At 47.6% G+C, this 26504-nt stretch overlaps 1 protein-coding gene across 7 annotated transcripts in view; it reads right to left on the reverse strand.

Annotated features, from left to right (window-relative positions):
* The window catches only part of FAM193B (family with sequence similarity 193 member B), a 32305-nt gene extending 23722 nt beyond the window's left edge, over window positions 1-8583 (reverse strand). For 4 of the 7 annotated variants that reach the window (XM_081230974.1, XM_081230972.1, XM_081230973.1 and 1 more), the window contains exon 1: window positions 7597-8583. In XM_081230974.1, coding sequence (XP_081087100.1) covers window positions 7597-7806 — 210 coding nt within the window. In that variant the 5' untranslated portion in view covers window positions 7807-8583. Of the gene's footprint in view, window positions 1-6516; window positions 6928-7596 lie in introns of those variants that run through there. The other 3 variants (XM_081230978.1, XM_081230977.1, XM_081230975.1) reach the window with 3 other exon arrangements.
* Window positions 8584-26504: the final 17921 nt, after the last annotated feature.

Consider the following 26504-nt stretch of genomic DNA (forward strand, 5'->3'; position numbering starts at 1 on the left):
AGGATGCCTCGTATTCATTTTGGAGAATCAGGCAGGAACACATATTAAAATAACATACAATTATAATTAATAAACAAAATAATACATAAATTAAAAACTGATTAGGACATTGGGCTTCTCTACTTAATATAAGCTTATTACGTGCCTTCTTACATACCTATCCAGTTTGAGGATCTCTTTCCTTTACCTCCTCTTTCCTACCTTGGTCTCTCTTTGATCTCTAGGCTCCTTTCTGGTGGAGCCCGCTACCAGGGCACCCTTTGGCCCCTGGCATTTATAACTTGGCCCCAGCTGACCTCTCCATACTCCACTTCCACGCTTAACACCTGAGAGCCATAGGTTCTATTCATACTGTTCCTCAGATACACCTTGCCCCTTCAAACCCCAGCACCTCAGCTTTACTCCTCAGGAAATTCCTACTTATCCCCTAAAATCTTGATCAAAGGTCACTGAAGCTTTTGCTGGACCAGGCTGAGTAGAATTATTTCAGTATAGCACCTATCACATTGTGCCATAGACATATCCTCTGCCTACTGCAAATCCTGGTAGAATGGGAGCTCTTTGGGGGCAGGGAGTAGACTGCGGCCATTGAAGTGTGTCCAGGAACTAGGCTTGGCTTGGGCTCAGCACATAGTAGGCATTCATTGAATAAATGAACGAATCCTTAAAGCTCATCTGGCTCATGTCTCAGCTGCTCTACACAAAGGACAGAAACTAAAACACAGCCAAACCAGTCCCTTTCTCGACACACCATGTTGAAAAGGCATGGCTGCGTCACTCCAGGCCACTAACGGGAGGGCATCAGTGCTAAGAATCTCAGACCATTCTACTGCTGGCCATCAGAGGTGTAGTTAATTCTTAGGGAGCTGATACAACCTCAGTGCCCTGGAGCTTTCACCCGAACTCCCACTCAGGCTGTTGGCTCAGGTACTTCCAGGAGGTAGGACAATAGTTTCACAACACAAAGCCACTTTGTGGAGAATTCTCTTCAGTTGTACAAGCTGAGTCAAGGATAGGGCAGTGAGTCTTTCTGACCCCAGGGGCCCTCCACCCGCCAAGGCTAGTTCATCTGTCAAACCTGCCTCCTGGGTGTAATCAGTCACAGGAAGGCCTAAGCTGCTTCTTATTTACCTGGAACCTTGGGCAAACATTACCGACTACTCTGTAATGGCAACACAGAGTTCTCTTGGGTGGAAGAGTATGAACTTTGGAGACAGACTGTTGTGAGTTCAAATCCCAGTTCTGCCATTTTCAGTATGATCTTGGATTATTACTGAATTTCTTTGAGCCTCAATTTCCTCATTTATGAAATGAGAATAAAACCATACTTCACAGAGTGGTGAGGACAGAAGGAAATAAATTATATAAAGTACCTGGCCTGGGCCTGGCACACAGTAGGTGCTCAATACCCGTTAGTTTCTTTCCTCTTCTGTCCTGGAAGAAATGACAGGGAAACTTACTAAGTGAGACTTGCCCAATCCAAAGTTATTACTTGAAGCACAGGACAGAAGACTAGACAGGTGACCTTCAAGGTCTCTTTGACCCCCGCCCACCCACCCAGCCCACATTCTCTGGCTGCCAACTTCCTAATAAGAACCTTCAATATTTCCGGGCCCTTCTTTCTGCCTTAGTTTCCCTATATCTATTCACTTCAGGATGGAGGGGGAAACCACAAAGGGATCTGGATAGCTAAGAGCCTTGGGGAGGAAATAATGGACAGGTGGCCTATAGGACTGCACCATGTTCATCCACCTAGAGTCTGAAGGATGAGGGTGGGAACATGGGCACAGAACTGAAGGGTGCAAACACTGGGCCTTTCCCGGGACACAAGCATGCCTCTCCTCAGCCCTTCTCTGCTCTGCGTATTCTGCCACGAAGAACCATTAACCAACCACTCCTTTCCACAGTATCCACTCCCCTTCTCCACTACGTGAGCACTCACGTCTGCACTCACACGGTTCCCACTGCCTCTTCCTTTCTAGGCTCAATTGGGGTGTTACATTCTCCTAAGTCCACAGGCAAAATAAACTGTGCTTTGCTCTGGGATGCCCTAACACTTTTTTACATGTCTCTTGTAGAGAGCTTATCACGTGTATCCTGATTAAAATCTGTCTTCACAGAAGACAGCTTTTCAAGGGCAGGGCCTGTGTCTCATGAATCAGTGCATCCCAATCATTCAGTAGAGGTGGCAGCATGTGTTTCGATACACGAAGAAAGATTAGCAGTTGGAGAATATGGGCAACAACTGGAGAACTGGGAAAAGTTTGTTTTTTTTAAAAACTAAGGCTGTTTCTTCTCCTGCTTATGGAAAAGCTCTCTCTTCCCCCAGGAGGCCCCATTCTTTAACGAATAGCCTAGGCCTCCGCAAAGATCCCCATGGCACCCTCAGTTCAGCAATTCTCAGACCCAGCCACACATCAGAATCACCTGGGGCAATTTAATAACAACAGATCCTGGGCTCCAGACCTAAAGACTCTAGGTCTCGGATAGGGTCCAGCAAAGCACAGGGGATCTGATTATTAGTTAGGCTGGGGTGAGGGAGAGGGAGAGGTAGAATCAAGCAATCACAGCTGCCTCTCCCACTGAGAATTACTTCCATGCTATCAGAGAGAATTTAATGAAGCACATCACATGCACTTTCCTACTTAAAACCTTTCATTGATTCCTCATTGCCTACAGGATAAAGCCCAAACCTCTTGGTTTTTAAGAACCTGCTAAACTCTCCAGCCAGACCTCTCACCACTCTCCATAAGCTAGGCAGTTCTGGCCTCTGGGTCTTTGTCTATGCTGTTTGCTTTGGTTAGACATTTTCTCTCACCTTCTCTGGAGGACCTTTTACTTGACCTTGAAGCCTCAGCTCTGAGAAGCTTTTTCTAGGCTATCACGTCTGTGCATCCTCAGAACAAAGCATCTATAATAATCACAGCTACCACTTGAGCTCAGTGCTTGACATGCAGTACTTGCTGAACCCTAGTGTGAGCCCAGTATCACTGTCATTTTATACATGAAAAAAAAAATCAAAAGGCTGAAATACTTCTAAAGGCGTGTACTAGGATCTAGGATTTGACTCAACTCAGAGGAAGAGATGCTCTTCTAGCCTAACTGCACTTATTATATGTATGTTCTTTAGACCATGAGCCCCTGTGGGCAGGGACCATGTCTGATTCACTTCCTCATTCCCAGCTAGCCCAGGGCCTGGCACAGATCAGGTGTCCATTAGTGTTGGTAGAATAAATGAATGCCAGGTCAGGCGAGAGGAAGGCTGGACATGGTGTGTGTGCAATGTGCCTGAATGAATGAGTGACTGCCAGCCTGGCCTAGCAGTGCGGGCAGATAAGAACAAAGTGCTAGAAACCTAACATCTCTTTTATTACAACTTAGTTTAACAGCCATTCATTGAACACATAAGGACCATGCGTAATAAATACACCAGAAATGAATTAAAACATAGCCCATGCTCTCAAAAATTCTAGGTTTAGTAAGTAAAGGTGTTAGGACCTTAATAGTACATCTGATATCATTTATTAAGCTTACAGCTCTGGGACATTTTAAGGAAATTTAAAATTTTAATTACTTTTTTTTTTTTTTTTTTTGCACTGTACTGCATGGCATGTGGGATCTTAGTTCCCTGACCAGGAATTGAACCCATGCTCCCTGCATTGGAAGCTTGGAATCTTAACCACTGGACCAACCAGGGAAGTCCGGAAATTTAAAATTTTAAAATCTTAGTAGGTAAGTCTTCATCTTCAAAAGACTTTTGGCATTTCTACATAGTGAATCTCTACTGGCTTACAAAGAACCAGAGGTGACAAGGATCTCTCCTCAGTACCATTTCTTCCTATCTGCAATGAAAATGGCTGGGTGGGCAGTGATTTTAAGGGGGAAGTCTCAGGGTATAGGGATTATCTCATTGATCTGTGTGCCCTGAATAAAGGCCTTGGCACAGAGATCGTTAATACTTGCTGAGTGGATTAAACATAATGAGATGATTTTAATAAAGATACTGGCTGATCACCTGCTCCAGTCCCATGAGGGAGCAGGTTTAACTCTGAGCAGTGGGGGAGCCAGGTCTCTAGAGTTCCTTTAAACTAAGCTGGGCAAAGTCCCAGGTGATGCTGTAGAGATGAGAAATGGGAAGGGCAGGATGAGCTCAACCCCCAACAAATGCCAGTTTACAGTCTAGCAAGTCTCCTGGGGGTTTACTGAGTGTGCACCTGGACTACAAGCTGAGTGGTCCAAGAGAACTAGAGACAGCCAGCAGAGCTGGCAGGTGAGAACACTCAGGCTTTGGATGGCCAAATGGCTCGCTGCCACACGCCACGTCCAATTCTAGTTCCGGCGTGAGGAGCACTAGGTGCTCTGTGGGTTGCTCCACATTCTCTGGTGAAGCTCTGGAAGAGGCTTAAAGAAGGGAAGAAACATGCCCACAGCAACAAAACTAGGAGAATGAGCAGGAAGCTCACCCCAAGTCTGTAACGTTAAATACTATGTCTCACTGCCTCCTCCAACCACTTTGTAAGTTGGGTTTGTTTTTTTTTCTTTGCTAAGAAGGCTGTAACTGTTTTAGTCTTCTTGGGAAATAAATGAGGATTTGGGTTTTTAGTGAATGTATCAATGTAGTTTGGTGGCCTGATCAATTAGAAGTAAGGACTTTGGGGATTCCAATTAAACTCAAAGTCCTGCATTTAAATGTGTACAGGTTATGAAAATGAGCAAAGGAAATTGGATGCAACCAGTGGCCTATGAGCCTTAACTCAGAGGAAGTAATGATCTTCTAGCCTTACCGCAAACTACTATAAACTTGTTCTCTAGACCAAATGAGCCCCTTGTGAGGAGGGACCATGGCTGATTCACTTCTGCATTTCCAGCTGGCCCAGGGCCTGGCACAGATTAGGTGTCCTTCATATGATAAAGAGGGCAGACACTTCTCAGAGACTGCAGATTACTGCCTCCTGGAAATGTGGGCCCAGGAGCACCAGATTTTGTTTTAAGAGGTGGCACAAATACAGTTTTGCGGGAAACCTTTGATTTTTAAAAATACTGGCTCAAATCAAAACAAAAACAGAAACAAAACTACACGTGACTTGAGGCATTTAAACCTGTATGTGGACTGAAAGTGATCTCATTTGCCATCTTTGGTATCGGTTTGGCATATGACACTGAATTTCACCTTACTTACCCACTCTATGTATTTAAGATAGGGTTCTAAGTGGTGGTGGGAGCCAGAGATCCTCACCAAAGGTATGCCTGTGGGTACAGCAATGACTGATCCCAATTCTTTCAGCAGGTGCTTTTCAACAAGGCACAAAGGCCTGCTTCTGGCACCCAGAACCCCCTTCCCCAACAAAAATGGGGCACAATCAGAGGAGAGTTTGTCAGTTTGTTTCACCTATTGTGGCTAGAGTAAAAAAATGCCTTGTTAAATACCCCACAGTACACAGAGTGTCCTGTTTTTGGTGGTAGTGGGGGCACCTATAGTAGGAGTTATGTGGGCAAATGTTTAGCTTCTCTGAGTTTCTGTTTCTTCATCTGAAAAATGGGGTTAATAGTATTTATATCCTTCAGTTCATTCATTAAAATGTGTTAACCACCAGGCATAGGGGTACAATGGTGACTGACTTGGTTCCTGCACTCTCAGAGTTTACATAGCAAAAGCTGACCAATAATTACACCAATAGCTAACTCATCACATTTGTGCTAAATGCTGAGGAGAACACAGGGGTGGTGGGAAGGTATGTAAAGTGCTTAGCATGAATAAATGAAAGAATTGGCAGGTCAAGCAGTGGAGTAGGTAGGAACCTACATGTTAAAGTATATAAAAACTAAATGGTTAGGCCATCAACCAAACTTTCTGGCCATGAATACTATAGGCTGGTTAAGTGGCAGGGGACCCTGAATGGGAAAGAGAGAAGACAACAGCTCCCTGGTTCTCTCCTCCCCCACTATCCCCTTCTGGAAAACAGCACTCCCAGGGGGCCCAGAGAAGGGAAAGAGAAGGCTAGAGGGGAAAGCAGCTTCAGGGTGGGACGTCCGACCAGGCAAGGTGGGGTCCAACCTGAGGAGTCAAATCCTTTGGAACCAGTCTCAGCCCAGGGTAAGGGTGGGGATGAAGGTGGGGCTTCTGACACTCACTAAGTGGTGACATCTTCATTAATTAAAAATCTGATTGTGATCTGAGACACAAAGGAGACCAGTATCAAAACTGGTTACAATAAGTACAGGTTCTCAACGGATTCGTTCTCTCTCATTCACCTAGTTATTCCTACTCTGTGTCAGCAAGGCCCAGGGCTAGGTGTGGAGGACCAGGGATAGATGGCACGATCTGTGCCCAGGTGGAGTTCAAAGTTCAGTGTGGGGGGGGGGCACAGACACATCAACAGACTATCTCATTGTAGAATGGGGAGTGCTACCAGAGGGGAGCACAGGGGGCTGTGGGACAGAGGGGGCACCTCACGCAACTGGGGAGGTCAGGGAAGGCTTTCTGGGAATGGTACCCCAAACAGCATCCCCACTCACATGCACAATTCCAGAGATTCTACTAGAAGGCTGTCAAGAGCCATGCCTTCTGGCTGCACCAGCCTCCCAGAGTCCCCTGCTGCCCGATGCAGTGTCTGCAGAGCCAAACGCATCTTCTGCCACGCCTCATCCTCATCCGGCGCTGCATCCGACCCTCCAAGACTCCTGCAGGAGCCTGCCTTCCTTGGCAGGCTCATCCAAAAAACCAACTCAAAACTCTTTTGTCAGAGCAAGCTTAGGGCGAGCCACCCAGCCCCAGGTGCCATAACCCTCCCAGGGCAACTGTGGCTCATGCCACCCCAGCTTCTCAGTGAACACCGACAGGGTACCTCCTATTATCTCCTTTGCTCAAATGAAAGTGACCTTCTCCCAGGTGGCAAACTGGAAGCTTTGGAGAGTCCTTCTACTGCTCACTCTCAGCAGGATTCGCCAAACCCAGGGATTTGAGGGTCTGGGTGGGCCGCCTTGTAGGTCGGGGGTATACAGGGGAGAAACAGCAGGCTTTGCTGGTTTCCACCTCGGTGCAGGAGCCACACCAAATAGTCTTCTGGGCAGCCTGACTGTCTGCTGCAACTGCTCCGCTGGGCAAGGAGAGGAGGGAGGCCCCGGGAGACATATGCTGGGGGCACAGCTGCTGAGGGGGCAGCGAGGGGAAGGGGTGGAGCCGCTCCCGGGGGAAGAGGGAAGAGGCTGCAGCCTTCCAGGCCCCAGGCCCCCGAGGTGGCCTGTGGGTGGGTGGGGAAGCAGGTGGGCCCAGGGGAGGTAAAGGGCACAGACCTAAGCTGTGGCCTCAAGACTGGTGCGCGGTCCCAGTGTGGGTGTGCGACCAGAACGTTACCCGGAGGCGGCGGGAGAGGGCAGGAAGCCTGGTCTCAGGAGAACCGGACGTGCCATGCCTCGGCTTTGGACCAAAGGATCCAGACTCCACTCCCGCCTTGGGGGAGAAAGCCTCAGCCCTGGCCCAGGGGGTAAGGCTCTGGCCCCAGCCGGGGGAGGATGGTCCATCCCCAAACCCGTCCCGGCCCCGCTCCGGGGAGGTGAAAGAGCCCGAGCAGCCAGACTCGCCTCGCTCGCTCCTACCTGGGGACCGGGAGCCAGATTGGGGTCGTCCTCCTCCCTGGGGCCGTCGCGGTAGGGCTCCGCCGGCGCCTCCGGGGGCCCTGCACCCGCTCCTGCTTCCAGGCTCGGCGGCGGCGGGGGCTCCGGCGCCTGGGGCTTCTGCGGCCCTGCGGCCCGCGCCCGCTCGCGCCGGCCCGCGCCGCCACTCGGCCTGCTCCGCCTCCGAGTCATGCTGCTGCTCGCGCCGCTCCCTCGCTTCACTCGCGCCGCCGCCTCCGCCGTCGCCGCCGCCGCCGCCGCTCCCCTCACAGGACAACAGCCAATATGGCGGCGCCCGGCTCCCCCTCCGTCGCTGCCAGCAGGTCAGAGGGCACGCGGAGTCCGCGCCGCCGCACTAGCCCCCGAGGCTGCCTGCGCCATTTTGAGTAAGGTCACCACCCGGAGTTCCGCAGAAGAGTGAACCAACCTGGTGAGGAAACGCCCTCCCCATCCCAGGATCCAAGGGATGAGACCTGCGCGAGGGGAGGGTGTGCGCTGTAGTAATCGTGCTGCACGGACCTGGGCGCTTAATAACTGTTAAATGGATGAGTGAATTCGTAATTTCTATAGTGCTACGCTACTTTCACAGCCATGACCTGACTCCTCGTACCTACACTAAGTGGCAGGTAAAGTAGTTCCCATTTTGCAGCGGAGAAAACCGAGGCTGCAAAAGGCGAAATGGTTGCTCAACATCAGCTAGCCAGAGCTCATGGGCTCGTGGACAGCCTGAGCTGAAAGGGACAAAGGGATTGTCTAGATTCGTATTTGCAGTGTATGGTCCACGGGGAGTCCAGCGTTTGGTGCTTGGGACAGCGAGACTCACCTTCTCAGTCTGGTGGGGAGAGTGGACACTTAAATACACAATTACAAGTGTGATAAAGATGAGATGACTGGGGCATGTACTAGGTCAGTGTTTCCAAAAAAGTGGTATGTGCGCGAGAGGATTTTGAGTGGTACGCAAAGGAACATTAAAAAAAGTAATGATTATGTATTTAATTGTTAAAATTGGGATATTTTCCCTCCCTTTCTTTTTTGAATATATGACATGCGTATTGTACAAATTTTTAAAAACAGTTTTGAGTGCAACTTGTCTCATGCCAGGGCCAGTGGTGTCCTGAAACCATATGGTGGTTATATGTAGAGTTGCTCTTGATCCATCAACAAGGGCAGAATTCTGACATTGGCCCAACCCAAGGGAGCAATTACTATTTTGAGAGGAAGGGCTAAATGGAAGGCCCTGGAGCTCTCTCTAACTGCCAAATGAAAAAATAATACTTCATCTCATTACAGGGATTAGCGCCACCATCAAAGATTTGAAAGATTCAGGGTGATTCCCACTATATCAACATTACCTCTTCAGTTTGGCCAGAACAGAGGATAGATGGTATTTTTTCCCATTCATTTATTTTCTTTGTGGTAAAATTTGTGTAACATAAAACTTATTGTCTTAACCATTTCTGAGTGTACAGTTCATTGGTATTAAATACATTCATATTGTTGTGCAACCATCACCACCATCTATATCCAGAACACTTTTCTTCTTGTAAAACTGAAACTCTGTACTCATTAAATAATAACTCCCCATTCTCCTGTCCCTTCAGCCCTTTGCAACCACCATTCTACTTAAAAAAACCTCCCCCTTTTCCCTACACCCCAGCCTCTGGTAGCCACTATTCTACTCTCTGTTATTATGAGTTTACCTTTTTTTTTTTTTTTTAATATTCCACATATAAGTGAGATCATGCAATATTTACCTTTTTGCGACTGGCTTGTTTCACTTGAAATGTCCTCTAGTTTCATCCATGTTGTTGCAAATAGCAGGATTTCCTTCTTTTTAAAGGCTGAATAATATTCCTTTATATTTATATTATATATATATACTTTTTGTATATTCCTATATATATTGTAGATATTTATATATTCCTTTATATACATATACATATATACAGATATCTATCCATCTATATCACATTTTCTTTATCCATTCATACATCAACAGAGAAGATCTATCTATCTATCCATCTATCTATCTATCTGTCCATATCACATTTTCTTTATCCATTCATACATCAACAGAGAAGATAGGGCTTCCCTGGTGGCACAGTGGTTAAGAATCCACCTGCCAATGCAGGGGACACAGGTTCGAGCCCTGGCCCGGGAAGATCCCACATGCTGTGGAGCAACTAAGCCCATGCACCACAACTACTGAGCCTGTGATCTAGAGCCCACAAGCCACAACTACTGTGCCCGCGTGCGACAACTACTGAAGCCCTTGCGCCTAGAGCCCGTGCTCCGCAGCAAGAGAAGACACTGCAATGAGAAGCCCGTGCACCGCAACAAAGAGTAGACCCCGCTCGTCGCAACTAGAGAAAGCCCGCATGCTGCAACAAAGACCCAATGCAGCCAAAAATAAATAGATAAAATAAATATATTTATAAAAGAAATAGTAAAAAAAAAACAAAAAACAAAACCAGAGAAGATAGATGGTCTTAAATCATGACCGAGCATTATGATAAACTCATTCTGGTAGGGAACCCAACTGCGGGACTTTGTCAGAGTCGTCATTCTTGGAGGAGACCAGTGCAATTGTTGGTCCACAATTATAGGTCTGATCAATGCTTTTTTTAAAAAAATATTTATTTGTTTATTTGGCTGTGCCAGGTCTTAGCTGTGGCACATGGGATCTCGTTGCTACGTGTGGGATCTTTGTTGCAGCATGTGGGGTCTAGTTCCCTGACCTGGGATTGAACCTGGGCACCCTGCATTGGGAGCAGGGAGTCTTAACCACTGGACCACCAGGGAAGACCCTAGTCAATGCTATTTATTCTATACCAAACCTCAGGAAAAGTTTGTGTTCCTCTGGCAGGGGCAGCAGTAGACCTTTACTGTCTTGCTTCTTTACTGTCTTGGATAAAGAAAAGGGGTATGTCACTCTCTGGACACACTCAGTTTATCGGAATTTTTGACCAAATCACCATTTCAGTGGATATCAGGCTAATCTACTGTGATGCTGATGACAATATCCTGAAGGACCTTGAGAACAGGAAGTAGCAGATACCCTAGATGATTTGGTAAGCATGATGTGTGTGCCAGAGAGCAGATAATAAATCCCACGAATATATATTGGCCTATCTACTCAGTGAACTATCTAGGGTTCTGGGGTGTGTTTTGATATTCTGCACCAAATAAAGGACAAGCTGCTGAACATCACACTCCTGCCCACTAAGAAAGCGGTACTGTCCTTGGTGGGCTTCTTTACCTGGGTATAAAATATACCATATTTAGGTATATTATTTTTACCTATTACTTGGTCACTTGAAAGCTATCAACTTTAAGGGGGACTGTACAAGGAGAGGTTTTCTTACTGGATCAGGCTGCAAAGTAGGTAGTTCTGCCTTTGGCCGTTATATTCAGGCATTGGCTTTTGGAGCAAAGTTATGACCTTGTTCAGCAGTTGTTTTCCTTCTGAGAAACATCTCCTGGCTTGCTTCCGGGGTGTGTGGAAATTGGATGCCTGACCATGGCATAGCAGGTGACCACGTGACCTGAGCTACCATGTTATCTGATCTACCTAGTCATAGAATTAGGGGTGGCCAGCAGTACTCCATCATGAAGAAGAGGTGACATCTATGGCCTCGGTCCAGCAGGCCCTAAAGGCACAAGTAGGTTGCCTGAGCAAGTTGTTTACATTCCTCTCCTTCTACTGATGTTCATGGTCTCCTGGAGGGTTGTTTGTGATGGGTTGACTAAGGAAGAATAATCTAAAGCCCTGTTTATAAACAGCTTTGCACGTTATGTTGACTCCGGCCGGAAATGCATTGTTGGGGTCTTCCAGTCTTCCTCCGAGAAGGCCTGAGGGACCTGGAAAAGGGAAGTGTGCCCAGAGGCCCCAAAGTAAAGATGCACTGATTCCTAGCCGTTGGATAATGGTTTAGTCTGTTGGTCAGGGACTTGGAAGGAACCAGACTGAAGGCTTAGTGACAAGAAGTTTTGAGGAAGATAAATGTGGATAGACTGCCCAGAATGGCTTCAGAGCATAGGGTTATTAGTGTGCCAGATGAACATTCACCAAAGGGTCTCACTACAGAAGAACTTCTTAAGAGCCTGGTGGGCAGTTTGACTCCTTCTGTGGCTATCAGGCAGTCTCCTTCCCTAGCCATCTCAGGACTTGCTCGATGGGTTTATGAGAAAACTGGCCCAGTATTATGGACTGCTCCCTCCCACAGCTGGCCTACTCTTTGTGCTGAACCCAATTTGCAAGCCTCAGGGAACCAGCCTGAGCCCCCAGGTGGAGCCTTACTTTGAGGGAACCAGCCAGCTATCTCGTGGCAGGAAGATTACATTGGACTCTGTATTAGTCAGGGTTGGCTAACTGCTGTAACAACTGACCCCAACATGTCAGGGGGTTAATACCATAATAGTTTAGTTCTTGTTCATGTCACAATTCAATGCTGGATGAAGGGGACTTTGCTTCATGCAGTCATTCAGGGGTCCCCTCCCTTCTCTGTCTTGTGGCTCCGCCCTCATCCATGTTCTCTCCATTCAACGAGAGGATGGTAAGGAAGATAGAGCGAGGGTTGCCTGGGCTGTTTTTATGAGCAATACCTAGTAATGACTATACATCACTTTCACTCACATTCTGTTGGGGAGATTTCAGCCACATGGCTCCACCTGACTGTAATCTTTCCTTCCCACTCCTTCCCCTCTCCCCAGGCAACCACTGATCTGCTTTCTGTCTCTATGAATGTTCTATATTTTCATACAGTATGCACTCTGTTTTGCCTGACTTCTTTCCCTCAGCATAATTATTTTGCAATTTATCCACTTTGTAGCGTTTATCCATAGCTCATTCCTTCTTAGTACCGAGCGATATTCCATTGTATGGAAATACCACAGTTTGTTTATCCATTCAATATTGATGAATAGTCATGACAGACCTTTCTCATACATTTAATTAACTTATTATGCTGCTCTGAGAACTGGAAGAAAATATTTTTAAAGCATGTATGCAAGGTACTAAAATCACATCTTTTGCAACTGCTTACGTTTATATATTTTTTTAATATGCTAACTTTAAAATGTGTGAGAGCAGGGCCAGCTTCATGGATGTACAACCTGCACAGCCACTCAGGGTCCCTTATTCGGAAGGGCTCTGAGCTTGGCTTAACTTTCTGCCATCACCTTCTTGAAATTCTCTCTCTCTCTCTCTCTCTCTTTTTTTTTTTTTTTGGCCGTGCTGTGCAGCATGGAGGATCCACCCTGTGCCCCCTGCAGTGGAAGCGTGGAGTCTTAACCACTGGACCTCCAGGGAAGTCCTTTGAAATTCTTAATAATGTTTGAGCAAGCGGCTCACATTCTCATTTTGTACCAGGCACTCCAGTTTATGTAGCTGGTCCTGAATGAGAGGGTGTGTAGTTTTTAAAACTGTTTTGGGGGGGCATGAAGTAAAAGTTTGAAGGCCACTGGCCTCGACTGTCAAGTCTGTAAGAGCTTGGGCTTTTGAAACACAGCATCCAGGATGGTTTGCAAGTTCTCCTACCTTCCACTCTGTGATCTACTTTACTCCTACTGCAAGGCAACAGTTACAGAACTAACTGCTTAAGTGGTGAGGAGGGAAGGGGAAACTATAAGGGTGATGCAGACCAGATTACCAGATCAGCATAGTGTCCCATCTGCACAGGTGAGGTTGGGCACCCTGGGCCTCACACAGCTAACTGACGGTTTTACCCTTTCCCTGGGGTTGTGTTTAAGGCCCTGGAGTCTTATCTAGTACTCAACTGTGAGTGTGTGTGTATGTGTGTGAGAGAGAGAGTGAGAGTGAGTGTGTGTGTGTGTACAGGTGTATCTAGTTCTCAAGGTCATCCATCCACACAGGCGTTCATGGAGATGTCATTTGTCCCCAGTGGCTGCTGCTGCAGCTCTCTTCCTGCCTCGTGAGAATCTTGGTGAGGTTACCTAAGTTCTTTTTGCCTAGATGTGCCCCAGAGCCATCTCCATGCCCGGTTTTGCTGTTTCCCAGGGCAACCTTCCCCTCTATTCTTGCATGCTTTGCTCCTTCCTCCGGCCTCTGTGCTCTCATCGCTTCCCTCCATCCTCCTCTTCTTTCCTTCTGTGACAGGGGAGAGCCAAATCTGACTACATGGTGGATCTGTTTCTTTTACTTTAACCTTTGCTTTCCACTGCTTTTGTTCACTAAAAGGATACTGTCTATACATAATGGCCTAATAATGCCTCGGGGAACCCTGCCCCTCTGCCTGAATGTTAAACTAAAGTGCCTTTGTTCAGGGAAGCATCCTCACCCTGTCCACCTGTGGATGGCTGCAAGTAAGAAGAAATTAACACATCCCCTCCCGGAGGCTGGCCATTCCAGGGGATATTTACAAAACGTATGGCCTTTTTACTTTACTTCCTCATCTCCTCCCCCTGCCCCACCCCCCGCACCCCTGCCCCATTCTGTAAAGGGCATCCAAACCCCGATAAGATGGTGTTTTGGAGAATTCAGTTGGCCATCTTCTCAGTCTGCCGGCTTTTCGAATAAAGTCGTACTCCTTGCCTCAACACCTTGTCTCCCGATTTATTGGCCTGTCTTCTGTTGTGCAGGGAGCAAAGTGAGCTTGGACTCGGTAACACTTCCATTTCTCCAGACCCCTGAAGTCCTCCTTTTGGGGTATCTGGAGGAAGCCCCAGTAGATAACACTGTCTTCTTCTTCTTCTTTTTTTTAATATTTATTTATTTGGTTGCACCAGGTCTTAGTTGTGGCAGGCGGGCTCCTTAGTTGCGGCTCACTGGCTCCTTAGTTGCGACTTGCAGGCCCCTTAGTTGCGGCACATGGGCTCCTTAATTGCAGCAGGCAGGCTCCTTAGCTGTGGCATGCATGTGGGATCTAGTTCCCTGACCAGGGATCGAACCCGGGCCCTCTGCATTGGGAGCGTGGAGTGTTAACCACTGCGCCACCAGGGAAGTCCCAATGGCACTGTCTTCTTGACTAGAGTTCTCCACACACTGGAAAATGAAGCAAAGGAGAGGCAGGTGGAGGCTGAATATTACCTTATTACTGACGAAGACCAGGGCAGAGCATTTGCTCAATGTGGGCAACTGAACCCCCAGCCCCCAGTCATGGCAGTGCTAGAATGGGTGGACCTCCCTTCTAGAGCCCCTGGAGGGGTGGTGGATGTGGCAGATCCTAAGAGGAGGAAGGGCAGAGCTGAGCAGAGCTGAGCAGAGCATGTACCATGTTCTTCCCAAGTACACTGATCAGATGAGTTCTCTCTCCCAGGAGCAGAAGTTACCTGTCAGTGGAAGCTTTTCACCCTGGGCCAATTCTTCCTCCCCTCCCCTCCCCTCCCCTCCCCTCCCCTCCCCTCCCCTCCCCTCCCCTCCCCTCCCCTCCCCTCCCCTCCCCTCCCCTCCCCTCTCCTCCCCTCTCCTCCCCTCCCCTCCCCTCCCCTCCCCTCTCCTCTCCTCTCCTCTCCTCTCCTCTCCTCTTGCTCATGAAGTTTCTTAAAACTTTTCAGGGACTTCCCTGGTGGTGCAGTGGTTAAGAATCCGCCTGCCAATGCAGGGGACACGGGTTCGATCCCTGGTCTGGGAAGATGCCACATGCCGTGGAGCAACTAAGCCCGTGCGCCACAACTACTGAGCCTGTGGTCTAGAGCCCGCGAGCCACAATTACTGAGCCCATGTGCCACAACTATGGAAGCCCGTGTGCCTAGAGCCCATGCTCCGCAACAAGAGAAGCCACCGCCATGAGAAGTCCACGCATCACAACGAAGAGTATCTCCCGCTCGCCGCAACTAGAGAAAAGCCTGCACACAGAAACAAAGACCCAATACATCAAATATAAATAAATTAATTAATTAAAAAAAAAACTTTTCAGCTGTGGCTGACACTTCGCTCCTTTGCCCTGAGTCCTTGTTGAAACCAAATCCAGAAATACTTTAAAAAATCTTTTTAGGGCTTCCCTGGTGGCACAGTGGTTGAGAGTCTGCCTGCCGATGCAGGGGACACGGGTTCGTGACCCAGTCCAGGAAGATCCCACGTGCCACGGAGCGGCTGGGCCTGTGAGCCATGGCCGCTGAGCCTGTGCGTCCGGAGCCTGTGCTCCGCAATGGGAGAGGCCACAACAGGGAGAGGGCTGTGTGCCGCAAAAAAAAAAAAAATCTTTTTAAAATAAAAATTAAAAGAATAGACAAATGTAGACAGAATTCTATAATGAGTCCCCTTGCAGTCATCACCCAGCTTCCACAATAATCAACTCATGGCCAATCTTGATTTATCTATAAATTTTATCTTCTCGCCCCCACTCCAGCTCCTGTGTTATTTGAAACAAGTCCAACGTATCACACCGAAAAGACTCTTATTTTCTGCCCTGTCACATTCCACCCCTGAGGAGCAATGAGCACAGAATGGACTAGCTATTTGAAACGGGGTCGGAGTGAATACTAGGGGAAAAAAAGTGGTAACGTTATAAAGACACTATCCTGCCATAGTAGTTAGGCTGTTTCCATTTTCCTTGCCACAGTTGAGGTTCAAGGACTTATCATTTGTCTCCGGCAACAACCTTGTTCTTAGTTTCCTTGCTTTTCTCCCTCTGGATTACTAGTGTTTCTTCATGTGACCACCTGCATCAGAATCCCTCGGAAAACTTGTTAAAATGCAGATCCTGAGCCCTCTCCAGCCCTGCTGAATCAGAATTTTTTAAAAAAATTTATATTATTTATTTATTTTTGGCTGTGTTGGATCTTCATTGCTGCGCACAGGCTTTCTCTAGTTGCAGCGAGCGGAGGCTACTCTTCCTTGTGGTGCACCAGCTTCTCATTGCGGTGGCTTCTCTTGTTGCAGAGCACGGGCTCTAGGCGGGTGGGCTTCAGTAGTTGTGTCACACGGGCTCAGTAGTTGTGGCTCATGGGCTCTAGAGCACAGGTTCAGTGGTTGTGGCACACGGGCTTAGTTGCTCCACGGCATATGGCACCTTCCCGGAGCAGGGATCGAACCCGTGTCCCCTGCATTGGCAGGCGGATTCTCAACCACTGTGCCACGAGGGAAGTCCCTGAATCAGACTTTTGAGTGTGGTTCCAGGTGTTTTTTACAGGGAGCCCAGAATGATTCTGATGCACACTGATGTTGAGAACTGCTATCCCAATCTAGCCTCCATGCTGTCCCCAGATAGTCTTCAAACACCAAGTCTGACCATGTCACCCCCCCACCAACTTAGGACAACCAGGAGGCGCCTCACACACACAGGATAAGTTCCAGGCTAAGGCCTGGTACTTAGGGCCCTTCAAGAGCTGGCCTTTGCGTGCAGCAGCCTCGTTCCCCACCACTCTCTCCCTTGAGCCCTGGGTTTCAGCCCTATCATACAACCTTGATGTGCCCAACACTGCATTCTCTCCCTTACCCCTCCAGGGTTTGATAAACTTGTTCTGATTATTCAAGGGCCGGGCCAGGCCAGTGTCTCTTCTTCTTGGAAGCCATCTGTGACTCATTCCTCTGTACATTGTGGTAGAAAAGCTGGGGATTCAGATAGACTCAGGTGTCCATCTAAGCTCTACCACTTTATGGCTATGTAACCTTAGGAATGTCCTCGATTGCTTTGGGTCTCAGTCTCACCATCTAGAGAATGGGGATGAAAGCAGTATCTCATGGGACTGTGAGACATAAATGGAGACCTTGGCACAGTAGGGAGGCAAAACTTTACCTCTGTCCTCTTAGAATCTCTGGCTGGTTCCAAGAATTAAATTGACATGGAACAGATTAATAGAAGAAGAGCATATAGATCTTTATATGGGAACCCCCACAGGAAAAGCAAAGATCCAGAGAAGTGGCCAGGCCTAAATGTTTATACAGTAGGCTGGACAAAGAGAGACAATTGTGGAAAAGTAACTAAAATACATGGGGAGGGACTTCCAGGGGTTAAGACTCCACACTTCCACTGCAGGGGGCAAGGGTTTGATCCCTGGTTGGGAAACTAAGATCCTGCATGCTGTGTGGCATGGCCAAAAAAGAAAAAATGGGGAGACTAAAGATGAGTTATTTTAATAAGGTCTGTTTGTGCAGATTTCTCTTGGTGTCGACTTCCCATCTCTGGTGATAAGAATCTTTCCTCCTGGTACAGAGAGAGCATCTTTCACAAATTTTGTCTCCTGTTTTCAGGAAGAAAAGTGGAGGTCAGAGTACCCTTCACGTACCTGCTATTTCTTCAAGAGCCTTTAGCTCAATAATTCTTATGCCAAAGTGGCATATTTGGGATGGCATATTCTGCCTCTTTCAGCACAGTGCCTGGCACATACAGTAGGGTGTTCATAAACAAGAGCTCCCAAACAAAGCCCTGGCCAAGAGAGAGTTAAAGGCCAGAGCATCTCAGATCACTCTGATATCTAATGGAGCCCATGCTGTCAGAATTCAGCTAATACAAAGATTTATCATGACAATAACTAAGAGGGCATCATAACAATGAGATCATCACTGCTCATTGGCCAATATTAGCTCTACCACAGGGCACTCTGACTCCAGTTTTGTCCCCTTGGGCCCCCTGCCACCTTAGAGTGACTTTTCTAGTAAGTATTATAATGTTGTAACCCAGGGTTTTAGTAATTTCCCATTCCAAAATGGCATTCCAGATCTGTGCCTTAGACTTACACCCTTTTCCAGTTTTCCCCAAAACAGTCAAACAGAAGTAATAGGAAAAATTCTTCTACATCACTGGAAGGGTCTCACGTATACCCTGAGAATATATAGTCATGGCAGAGTATGGATGGGAAGTCTGCTGGTGACACCCCACTCCCACACTTCCCAGTCCCACTGATATCTCTTGGTTTTAAGTGGGGCCAGGAGATGAGAGCTCTAGTAGTCTGCCAAGGACATGAACTCCAATGGGCTTGGAGCCCACACCCAGGGACCCAAGTCTGTGGGCAGTGGGGATCTTGCACTGCTCACATCCAGATGCCATTATGGGGATGGGGGCATTCTGGACGATGGTGAGGAGGTGGCTTCTTGAAAAGTAGTAAACTGGGGAGGGGGACTGTTTTAGCAACAAATTATACCAAAACTTAGTAGCTTAAAACAAAAATAGACATATATTCCTTAGTTTCTGTGGGTCAGGAGTTTGGGAGCAGCTTAGGTGGGTGGTTCTGGCTCAGGGTGTCTCACAAAGTCAAGATGTGACTCAAGGCTGCATCATCTGAAGGCTTGGTGGGACTGGAGGATCTCTTCCCAAGGTGGCTCACTCACATGGCTATTGGCAGGAGGCCTCAGTTCCTCACCACAAGGGCCTTCTCCACAGGGGGACTGGAGTGTCCTCGTGCACTGGTGGCTGGCTTCCCTCAAGTGAGAGAATCGAGAGAGCAAGGTGGAAGCATAATGCCTTTATGACCCAGCCTTAGAAGTCACATGTTGTCATTTCTGCAGCATCCTATTGGTTACATAGGTCAACACCATTCAGTGTGAGAGGCGACCACATAGCACCATGGATACCTGTAAAGAAAAACCATTAGGGACTGTCTGGGAGGCTGGCTACCACAGAGATACTGTCTCAGACATCCTTGTGTTGCCAAGACATGGGGGAAGAGGAGAGGCCCCTCCACTCTCAGCATAAAATATTACACAAAATTTAGATACATTGTTCAGCTAGAAAAGAAGGAAGGGGCATCTTCAGAGCTAGGAGAAAGAGGAACACTGCAGTGAGTGAGCCTTGAAGGCCTGTGGCCAATGATGAGTGAATAAACCTTAGGGGTTGGGGTTCTCTGGCTCTAGGCAAGTCAGTGCACAGCAACCTTGACCTATAGGACATCATGTTGGTCTACTGCATGGATGATATCATGCTGACAGGAACAGCTTGGATTCCCCCTCATCAAAAAAAAAAAAAAAGTTACATGTCTTTTAATATTCCTATTAATTGGCTTGGGCCCTACTCACATTCCCAAGGATGTCCTCCTTCCTGTGGTAGGTCTGCAACTCAGTTGCCCTGGCTAGTTTGGGGTGCAGATGTTTATTGGATAGGACCCCAGAAAGCTTGGGGAATCTCCAGAAGCACCCCATTTTCTCTGGCTACTTTTGCTGCCAAGCCCCACTGTGTAGCCAGAGGTCCAGCGGGGGTGGGGTACCCTGTTCTGGTGCAGCTGGAGTGCCCTTAGGAAGCTGGGGCTCTGCCCCCATCGGTCTGGCAGTTACCACTTCTGCCACCATCAGTGGCTCCAGGAGAGAGAAAGTGATGGAAGGTTCAGGTTCTGGCTCACCCTGGCCATCTTCTCGAAGAAAGAAGCAGTTCTGCTGCGTTAGAGCCTCCAGAGACTCTCTGATGTTGGGCTGGACCACACTGGTAGCCTTGAATTTGGGAGGAGACTTCCTTTCCTCTATTCCAAAGCCTACCCTCATTTCCTATCCCAGAAGAGGGACATCACTTGCGGAGATGGGAGGAAACTAACCTGGCTATTTTCTCCTCTGCAGGTAAATCTTCGCAGTTAGTTACATGGGTGATGACCTCCCTCCAAAAGTCCTTTCTTGGAGGTCACCTTGTGGTAGAGATGTCTTGTTCTTCTAGCCTGGTCCTCCAGGGCTGAAGATTTCCACATACAAAATAACCCTTCAGGGCTTCCCTGGTGGCGCAGTGGTTGAGAGTCCGCCTGCCGATGCAGGGGACACGGGTTCGTGCCCCGGTCCGGGAAGATCCCACATGCCGCGGAGCGGCTGGGCCCGTGAGCCATGGCCACTGAGCCTGCGCGTCTGGAGCCTGTGCTCCACAACGGGAAAGGCCACAACAGTGAGAGGCCCGCATATCGCCAAAAAAAAAAAAAAAAAAAAAAAAAAAACCCCTTCACAGACCTTGGATCAATAAACAAGGAGGAGGCATTTTCTCATTGCCTTGTCTGGCAACTGCTGCCTATTCTCGGGGCCTCCCTTATACTGGTGATACCTTTATCTCCCATGGGTGAGTCTTCTGTTTCCCCCAGGTGCTCAGATACCTCTAGGACATGTCAGTCCTCATCTAGACATTCTATACATCACCCAGAGTGAAAGTCAAAATCCTCAGCATGAGCTACAAGGCTTTACCTGATTCCCTCCTACTTCTGAGCTCCTCCTCTGCCCCTTGCTCTCGCTACCTCAGCTACCAAGCCCTTTGCTTCCCATGCTCCCACCTCAGCGCCTTTGTACTTGCTGTTTCCTCTGCAAGGAATCTGGCAGCTGACAAAGAATGGGTGGTGGAGGCTCTTGTCCAGGATGCAGGCAATAAGTGGTGTGTCTGCAGAGAATTTAAAAACAATAACACCAAGTAAAAGTTGACTTGCATTTTATTATCATCACCACATGCTGGCAATGTCACTGATAAAATACTATTCCCTGAAAAAAGAATCTTCCATGCATCTAAGTTCTAAACAATTGCTGTGGTCGCTGATGAGTTTTAATGATACATGTGTGCTTTAAATCAACACGTTTTTATTACTTATCCTTCAATAAACATAAATATTGTGTTCTACATGGAAGTTAATTGAGAGAACTCTCAGTTATACAGTCACAACCACAGCCATCCCCCCATTGCCCCTAAACACAAGCCAACAAGCATTCATTATAAGACTAAGATTGTAACAGTTTGGAATAGTTTCTGCTTTATAACAAAGTGAATCAGTTATACATATACATATGTTCCCATATCTCTTCCCTATTGCGTCTCCCTCCCTCCCACTCTCCCTATCCCACCCTTCTAGGTGGTCACAAACCACCGAGCTGATCTCTCTGTGCTATGCAGCTGCTTCCCACTAGCTATCATTTTACATTTGGTAGTGTATATATGTCCATGCCACTCTCTCACTTTGTCACAGCTTACCCTTCCCCCTCCCCATATCCTCAAGTCCATTGTCTAGTAGGTCTGTGTCTTTATTCACCTCTTACCCCAGGTTCTTTTTTTTTTTTTTTTTTTATCGGTAGGCGGGCCTCTCACTATTGTGGCCTCTCCCGTTGCGGAGCACAGGCTCTGGACACGCAGGCTCCGCGGCATGTGGGATCTTCCCAGACCGGGGCACGAACCCACGTCCCCTGCATTGGCAGGCGGACTCTCAACCACTGCGCCACCAGGGAAGCCCCATACCCCTAGGTTCTTCATGACATTTTTTTTTCTTAGATTCCTGACTGGATAATTTCAAAGGTCCTGTCTTCTAATTCCAGATTCCTTCTTCTGCTTGATCCATTCTGATGTTGATGCTCTCTATTGCACTTTTCATTTCACTCACTGTACTCTGCAGCTCCAGAATTTTGATTTGGTTCTTTTATATGATTTCTCTTTGTTAACATTCTCATTTTGTTTGTGTATCATTTTCCTGATTTTGCTCAATTGTCTTTCTATGTTTTCTTGCAGCTAATTGAGCTTCCTTAAAACAACTATTTTGACTTTTTATCAGGAAAACTATAGATCTTCATGTCTTTGGCATTGGTTACCAGAAGATTATTGTGATCCTTTGGTGGTGTGATAGTTCCTTGATTTTTCCTGTTCCTTGAAGTCTTGTGATGCTGTCTTCACAACTGAAGTAGCAGTTACCTCCTCCAGTCTTTACTCATTGACTTTGGGAGAGAAATACCTTCTGTCAGCCCTGCTAGGGATTCTGAGGTTTCTGGAGACGCCTACTCTACATTCCTTGTTGTCTCTTGTGGCAGAATTCTTAAGCTTATATGCCTTCTCTCCATCCTGCAATGCACCAGACCAGAGGCTGACAGACTCCCTTTTGCTTTTCCAAGGATAGAGCTAAAGCTTGAGTTTGTTGTCTCTCCCTGGCCAGCAGATTTAGGCCAGCTTTCTACACATGCTCACTACTGTCTGCCAGAGCTTTCTCTCACCACCATCAGGAGTGCATTCAGGGAGATAAGCCACAGGGAGGTGTGTAGATGAGGCACATGGAGCATCGGCAGTGCCTGTGGGCCATTTGGGAGGATTCAAAGGTAAAGTGTCCCCAGCAGCTCATGACAGTTAGTAGGATCCATGACCCTTTAATGTCCTCTGAGGGTCCTATGTGCTCTCACCCAGCCTCTTCCCACCCCCCAGTCATGTAGCTCATAACTCAGTACTCTGGATGGAGCAAGAGAGAAATGACCTCTTTGACAGGATCCCACACTGCTGGAGAAGCTGGGTGCTTACTCACACACTCTCACTTTACCCTGCAGGAGATATCACTGACCAAGAAAATAATTTCTTAGCATTGAGCTGTGCCAGTTTGGAGGACAGATAATGCAGGTAAAGTCAAACTGTTCCTCTTACCCTCTCCAATGTGTCCAAATGTGTATTTTTCTGCTCCAACTATGTGCTGGAATTTCTCTTCTGGAAACCTGGATTTCCACAAAGGCTCTCTTATTCATAAGTGATTGTCTAAGACAGTGTTCTCCAGGGAGAGAGGCCCACTCCTTCTTCATAATCTTTATCATGCCTCCTGGATATGCACAACTGTCATTTTCTCACATTTATGTCAAGTGTTGCAAAACAACTCCAAGCTCCTTCATCCAACCAGTTTGTCTATCCAATACATCTCAAAATTTATACTACAGAAACTGTGGCACTGTTACTGTTGTCAAATAATTTGAAAAAAAATAACACAAAAAAAGGACAAACAATATACTTGCAGGTCACCAGTCTGCAGCCTCTGATAACAGCCTACTTCTAGTTGTCCAACTTGCAATAGGTATATTCACTTCCATCCATTGTTTGATCTAACTTTCCTCCTGTCTTCATCCTACTCACGTTACACTTATTTTCCTGATTCCTTTGTTTTTCAAAGTCTCTGTCTTACAGTGTTATGTATTCATGGGTATTGGATTATATTTTGAATTATATTGAAATCTTTTGTACATTTGCATCTCTACAGGCTCCATTTCCCCAAAATAGAATTCCTTCCCTATTCTTCATATTTAAACCATTTCATCTTTCAATGTTCTACTCATGTACTGTCTCTTTTATAAAGACCTCCTTGGCATCCCTTTTCCCATTCATCAATCCATCCATCCATCCATCCATCCATCCACCCAGGTCTCACCCCATCCTGAATTCTGAGAGCTCTGAGTACCCCATTTGTTAGATTACTTGGGACCTTATCAGGCGTACACTTCTTGCTCTCTGTCATGGGTTGAATGATGGCTCCACAGAAGACATGCCTATGCCCTAACCCCTGGACCCTATGAATATGAGCTTATATGGAAAAAAAGGTCTTTGTTGATATAATTAATTTAAGGACCTTGAGATGAGATCATCCTGGATTACCTGGTGAGGTCCTAAATCCAAATGACAAGTGTCATATGACACAAGAGGAGGAAATGGAGGCAGAGACTGGAGGGTTGTAGACAAAAGCCAAGTAATACCTGGAGCCACCAGTAGCTGGAAGAAGACGAAGGAGTCTCTTCAAGAGCCTTTGGGGGCTTCCCTGGTGGCGCAGTGGTTGAGAGTCTGCCTGCCGATGCAAGGGACACGGGTTCATGCCCCGGTCCGGGAAGATCCCACATGCCGCGGAGCGGCTGGGCCTGTGAGCCATGGCCGCTAAGCCTGCGCGTCCGAAGCCTGTGCTCTGCAACGGGAGAGGCCACAGCAGTGAGAGGCCCGCGTACCGCCAAAAAAAAAAAAAAAAAAAGAGCCTTTGGAAGGAGTGCAGCCCTGCTGACACCTTGATTTTGTACTTCTGGCCTCCAGAACTGTGAGACAATAAACTTCAGTTGTTTTAATTTACCAAGTTTTATGGTAATTTGTTATGGTAGCCACAAGAAACTAGAAATTCAAATGGCCAGCTCTTTAAAATCAGAGGCAGTGTGTTTTACCTCTTTGTATGAGGTCTTTCCTCTACCTGGAGAAAAGTAGCCAGAACAGAGAAAAGAACCATGAACTGAGTTGAATTGGTCAGGTTTCAGCATGGCCCATCCCTTATTAGCTGGCTCTCTTTTCTAAATCAGGGACACATGTCATTTCCTCTACAGAGTGACTGTGAAGGTTTCATGTGGAAATGGATGGGGAACTCTCTTCTACTGTGTGTGTGCAGCTCTCCCATGTACTCACTGTTGCTCTTTTGTGACTTGTTTCCCTATTGAAGTGTCAGGATAAGGTCTCACCTCTGTGGGTAGAGGACAGGGTCCCTCTGAAAAGGGTGGTCATTCTGGGGTTAATCACTGGGGAAGAGGCAAGTCCTAGACAGGAAATCATAAATTCGAAAGCAGGCTGCAGGCAGCCTCTCTGGAGTTGGGCTTTTGCTATAGTGGCCTTCTTTCAGCTTCCCCAAATAGCCATGTTCTTTTTTGTTTTAGGGCTTCTTCATGTGCTATTCCCTCTAGCCAGAACATTCTTCCCCCAGCTAACTCCTATCCTCTGTCTCAGTTCTAAAAAGCAGCCTTCCATTACTACCTAGATTAGGCCAGGACTCCTGACATATTGCCCTTAGCCCATGCCCTTCTCCTCAGAAGCATGCATCACCATTACGTCTTGTGCAACATTCTGCCTCATTTGGTGTCATACCACAGGTTCCATGGGCAAGAATGTGCCCACCTGGGTCTTGTGCTTCTCCTGCAGCAGAGAGCAGGGCACTCTCCCCACCCCCACCCCCAGCTTCAGATAAGGGAAGTGACCCTAAGGTCACATTCTCTGTTTAGAGGTTACTCTCCAGTGGTCCCCATCCCCAGCCTTCAGTTAAGTCTCACTTATACTTTCTGAGGCGAATTGTGGCCAGACACACCAGTGAGCAGCACCCGAGGCTTGCAGTCATCCCTCACCCCTGGGGGAGAGTGCATCTATCTCAGGGGCCAGGGTTGTCACAGCTGCCCCACTCTATGGGGAGTCTCCCTCATTGATATTCTTGACCTTGACGATTTGGACTTGATTTTATTGAGGGTGCCAACCAGTGAATTTCCTTATAACAGAAAATGTCAAATTCATGTGAGAGATGGCTATAATCCAACAGGGCAACCAACATAGGGCTTGGTAAAATGTGGACTAGATCAGGCAGAAGCAATGGAGGGCATCTACCCCTGTGTGCACTTGTGAAGGTTGAGTTACAGGAGATGCTGAATGTAATGGAAACATGGACTTGGAATCTTTAGGTATCTCCTGAAAGGATTAGCCAATGGCATCATAAAAAGAGACAGAGGTCGGGCTTCCCTGGTGGCACAGTGGTTGAGAGTCCGCCGGCCGATGCAGGGGACACGTGTTCGTGCCCCGGTCCGGGACGATCCCACACGCCGCGGAGCGGCTGGGCCCATGAGCCATGGCCGCTGAGCCTGCGCGTCCGGAGCCTGTGCTCCGCAACGGGAGAGGCCACAACAGTGAGAGGCCCGCGTACAGCAAAAAAAAAAAAAAAAAAAGAGACAGAGGTCAACTGAAAAATAGCAGGACGACAGAGGTGCCCATCAGACTCTTTGAAGAACCCAGCAGTCCAGGTGATTGGAATAGGATAGCACATGAGCCTGACCAGAGCCCAGAGAGAGAGAAGGCAGGTTGGGCACAGCATCACCACCAGCACTCAGGTTACCCAAAAGATGGGCCCAAATTGGACTTTTCTGGAAAAGGTTCCACATGTTGCTAAGGCTTCTGGGGTAAAAGTATTCTTCACCTCATCCATTTTGAGATCAGTCCCCCACTAATGCATGCAGGGCCTCAAATATTAACATCTGATTGGACACATATAACTAATTGCAGAGTAGGAGGCAATAAATGTTTAGGTCAGAAAGTTTGACAGTTATAATTTATATTCACTCTTAGTTCGCCCATCCTGTTTAACGTGGGGGTTGGGGTAACACTCACCCAACTCCTGCTCAGCCTCACAGAACAGCAAAGGAGCCTACAGCTCCTCCCACCCACATGTCTCCAGCTGGAAACCCATCCTCTCCCAAGTCCTGGCTCAGAAACCAGTTTAAAGAGGTCCTCTGTCCCCCCCCCCCA

Source organism: Mesoplodon bidens (genome assembly GCF_964165515.1).
Source record: "Mesoplodon bidens genome assembly, chromosome: 4".
In the NCBI taxonomy this organism is placed as follows: Eukaryota; Metazoa; Chordata; class Mammalia; order Artiodactyla; family Ziphiidae; genus Mesoplodon; species Mesoplodon bidens.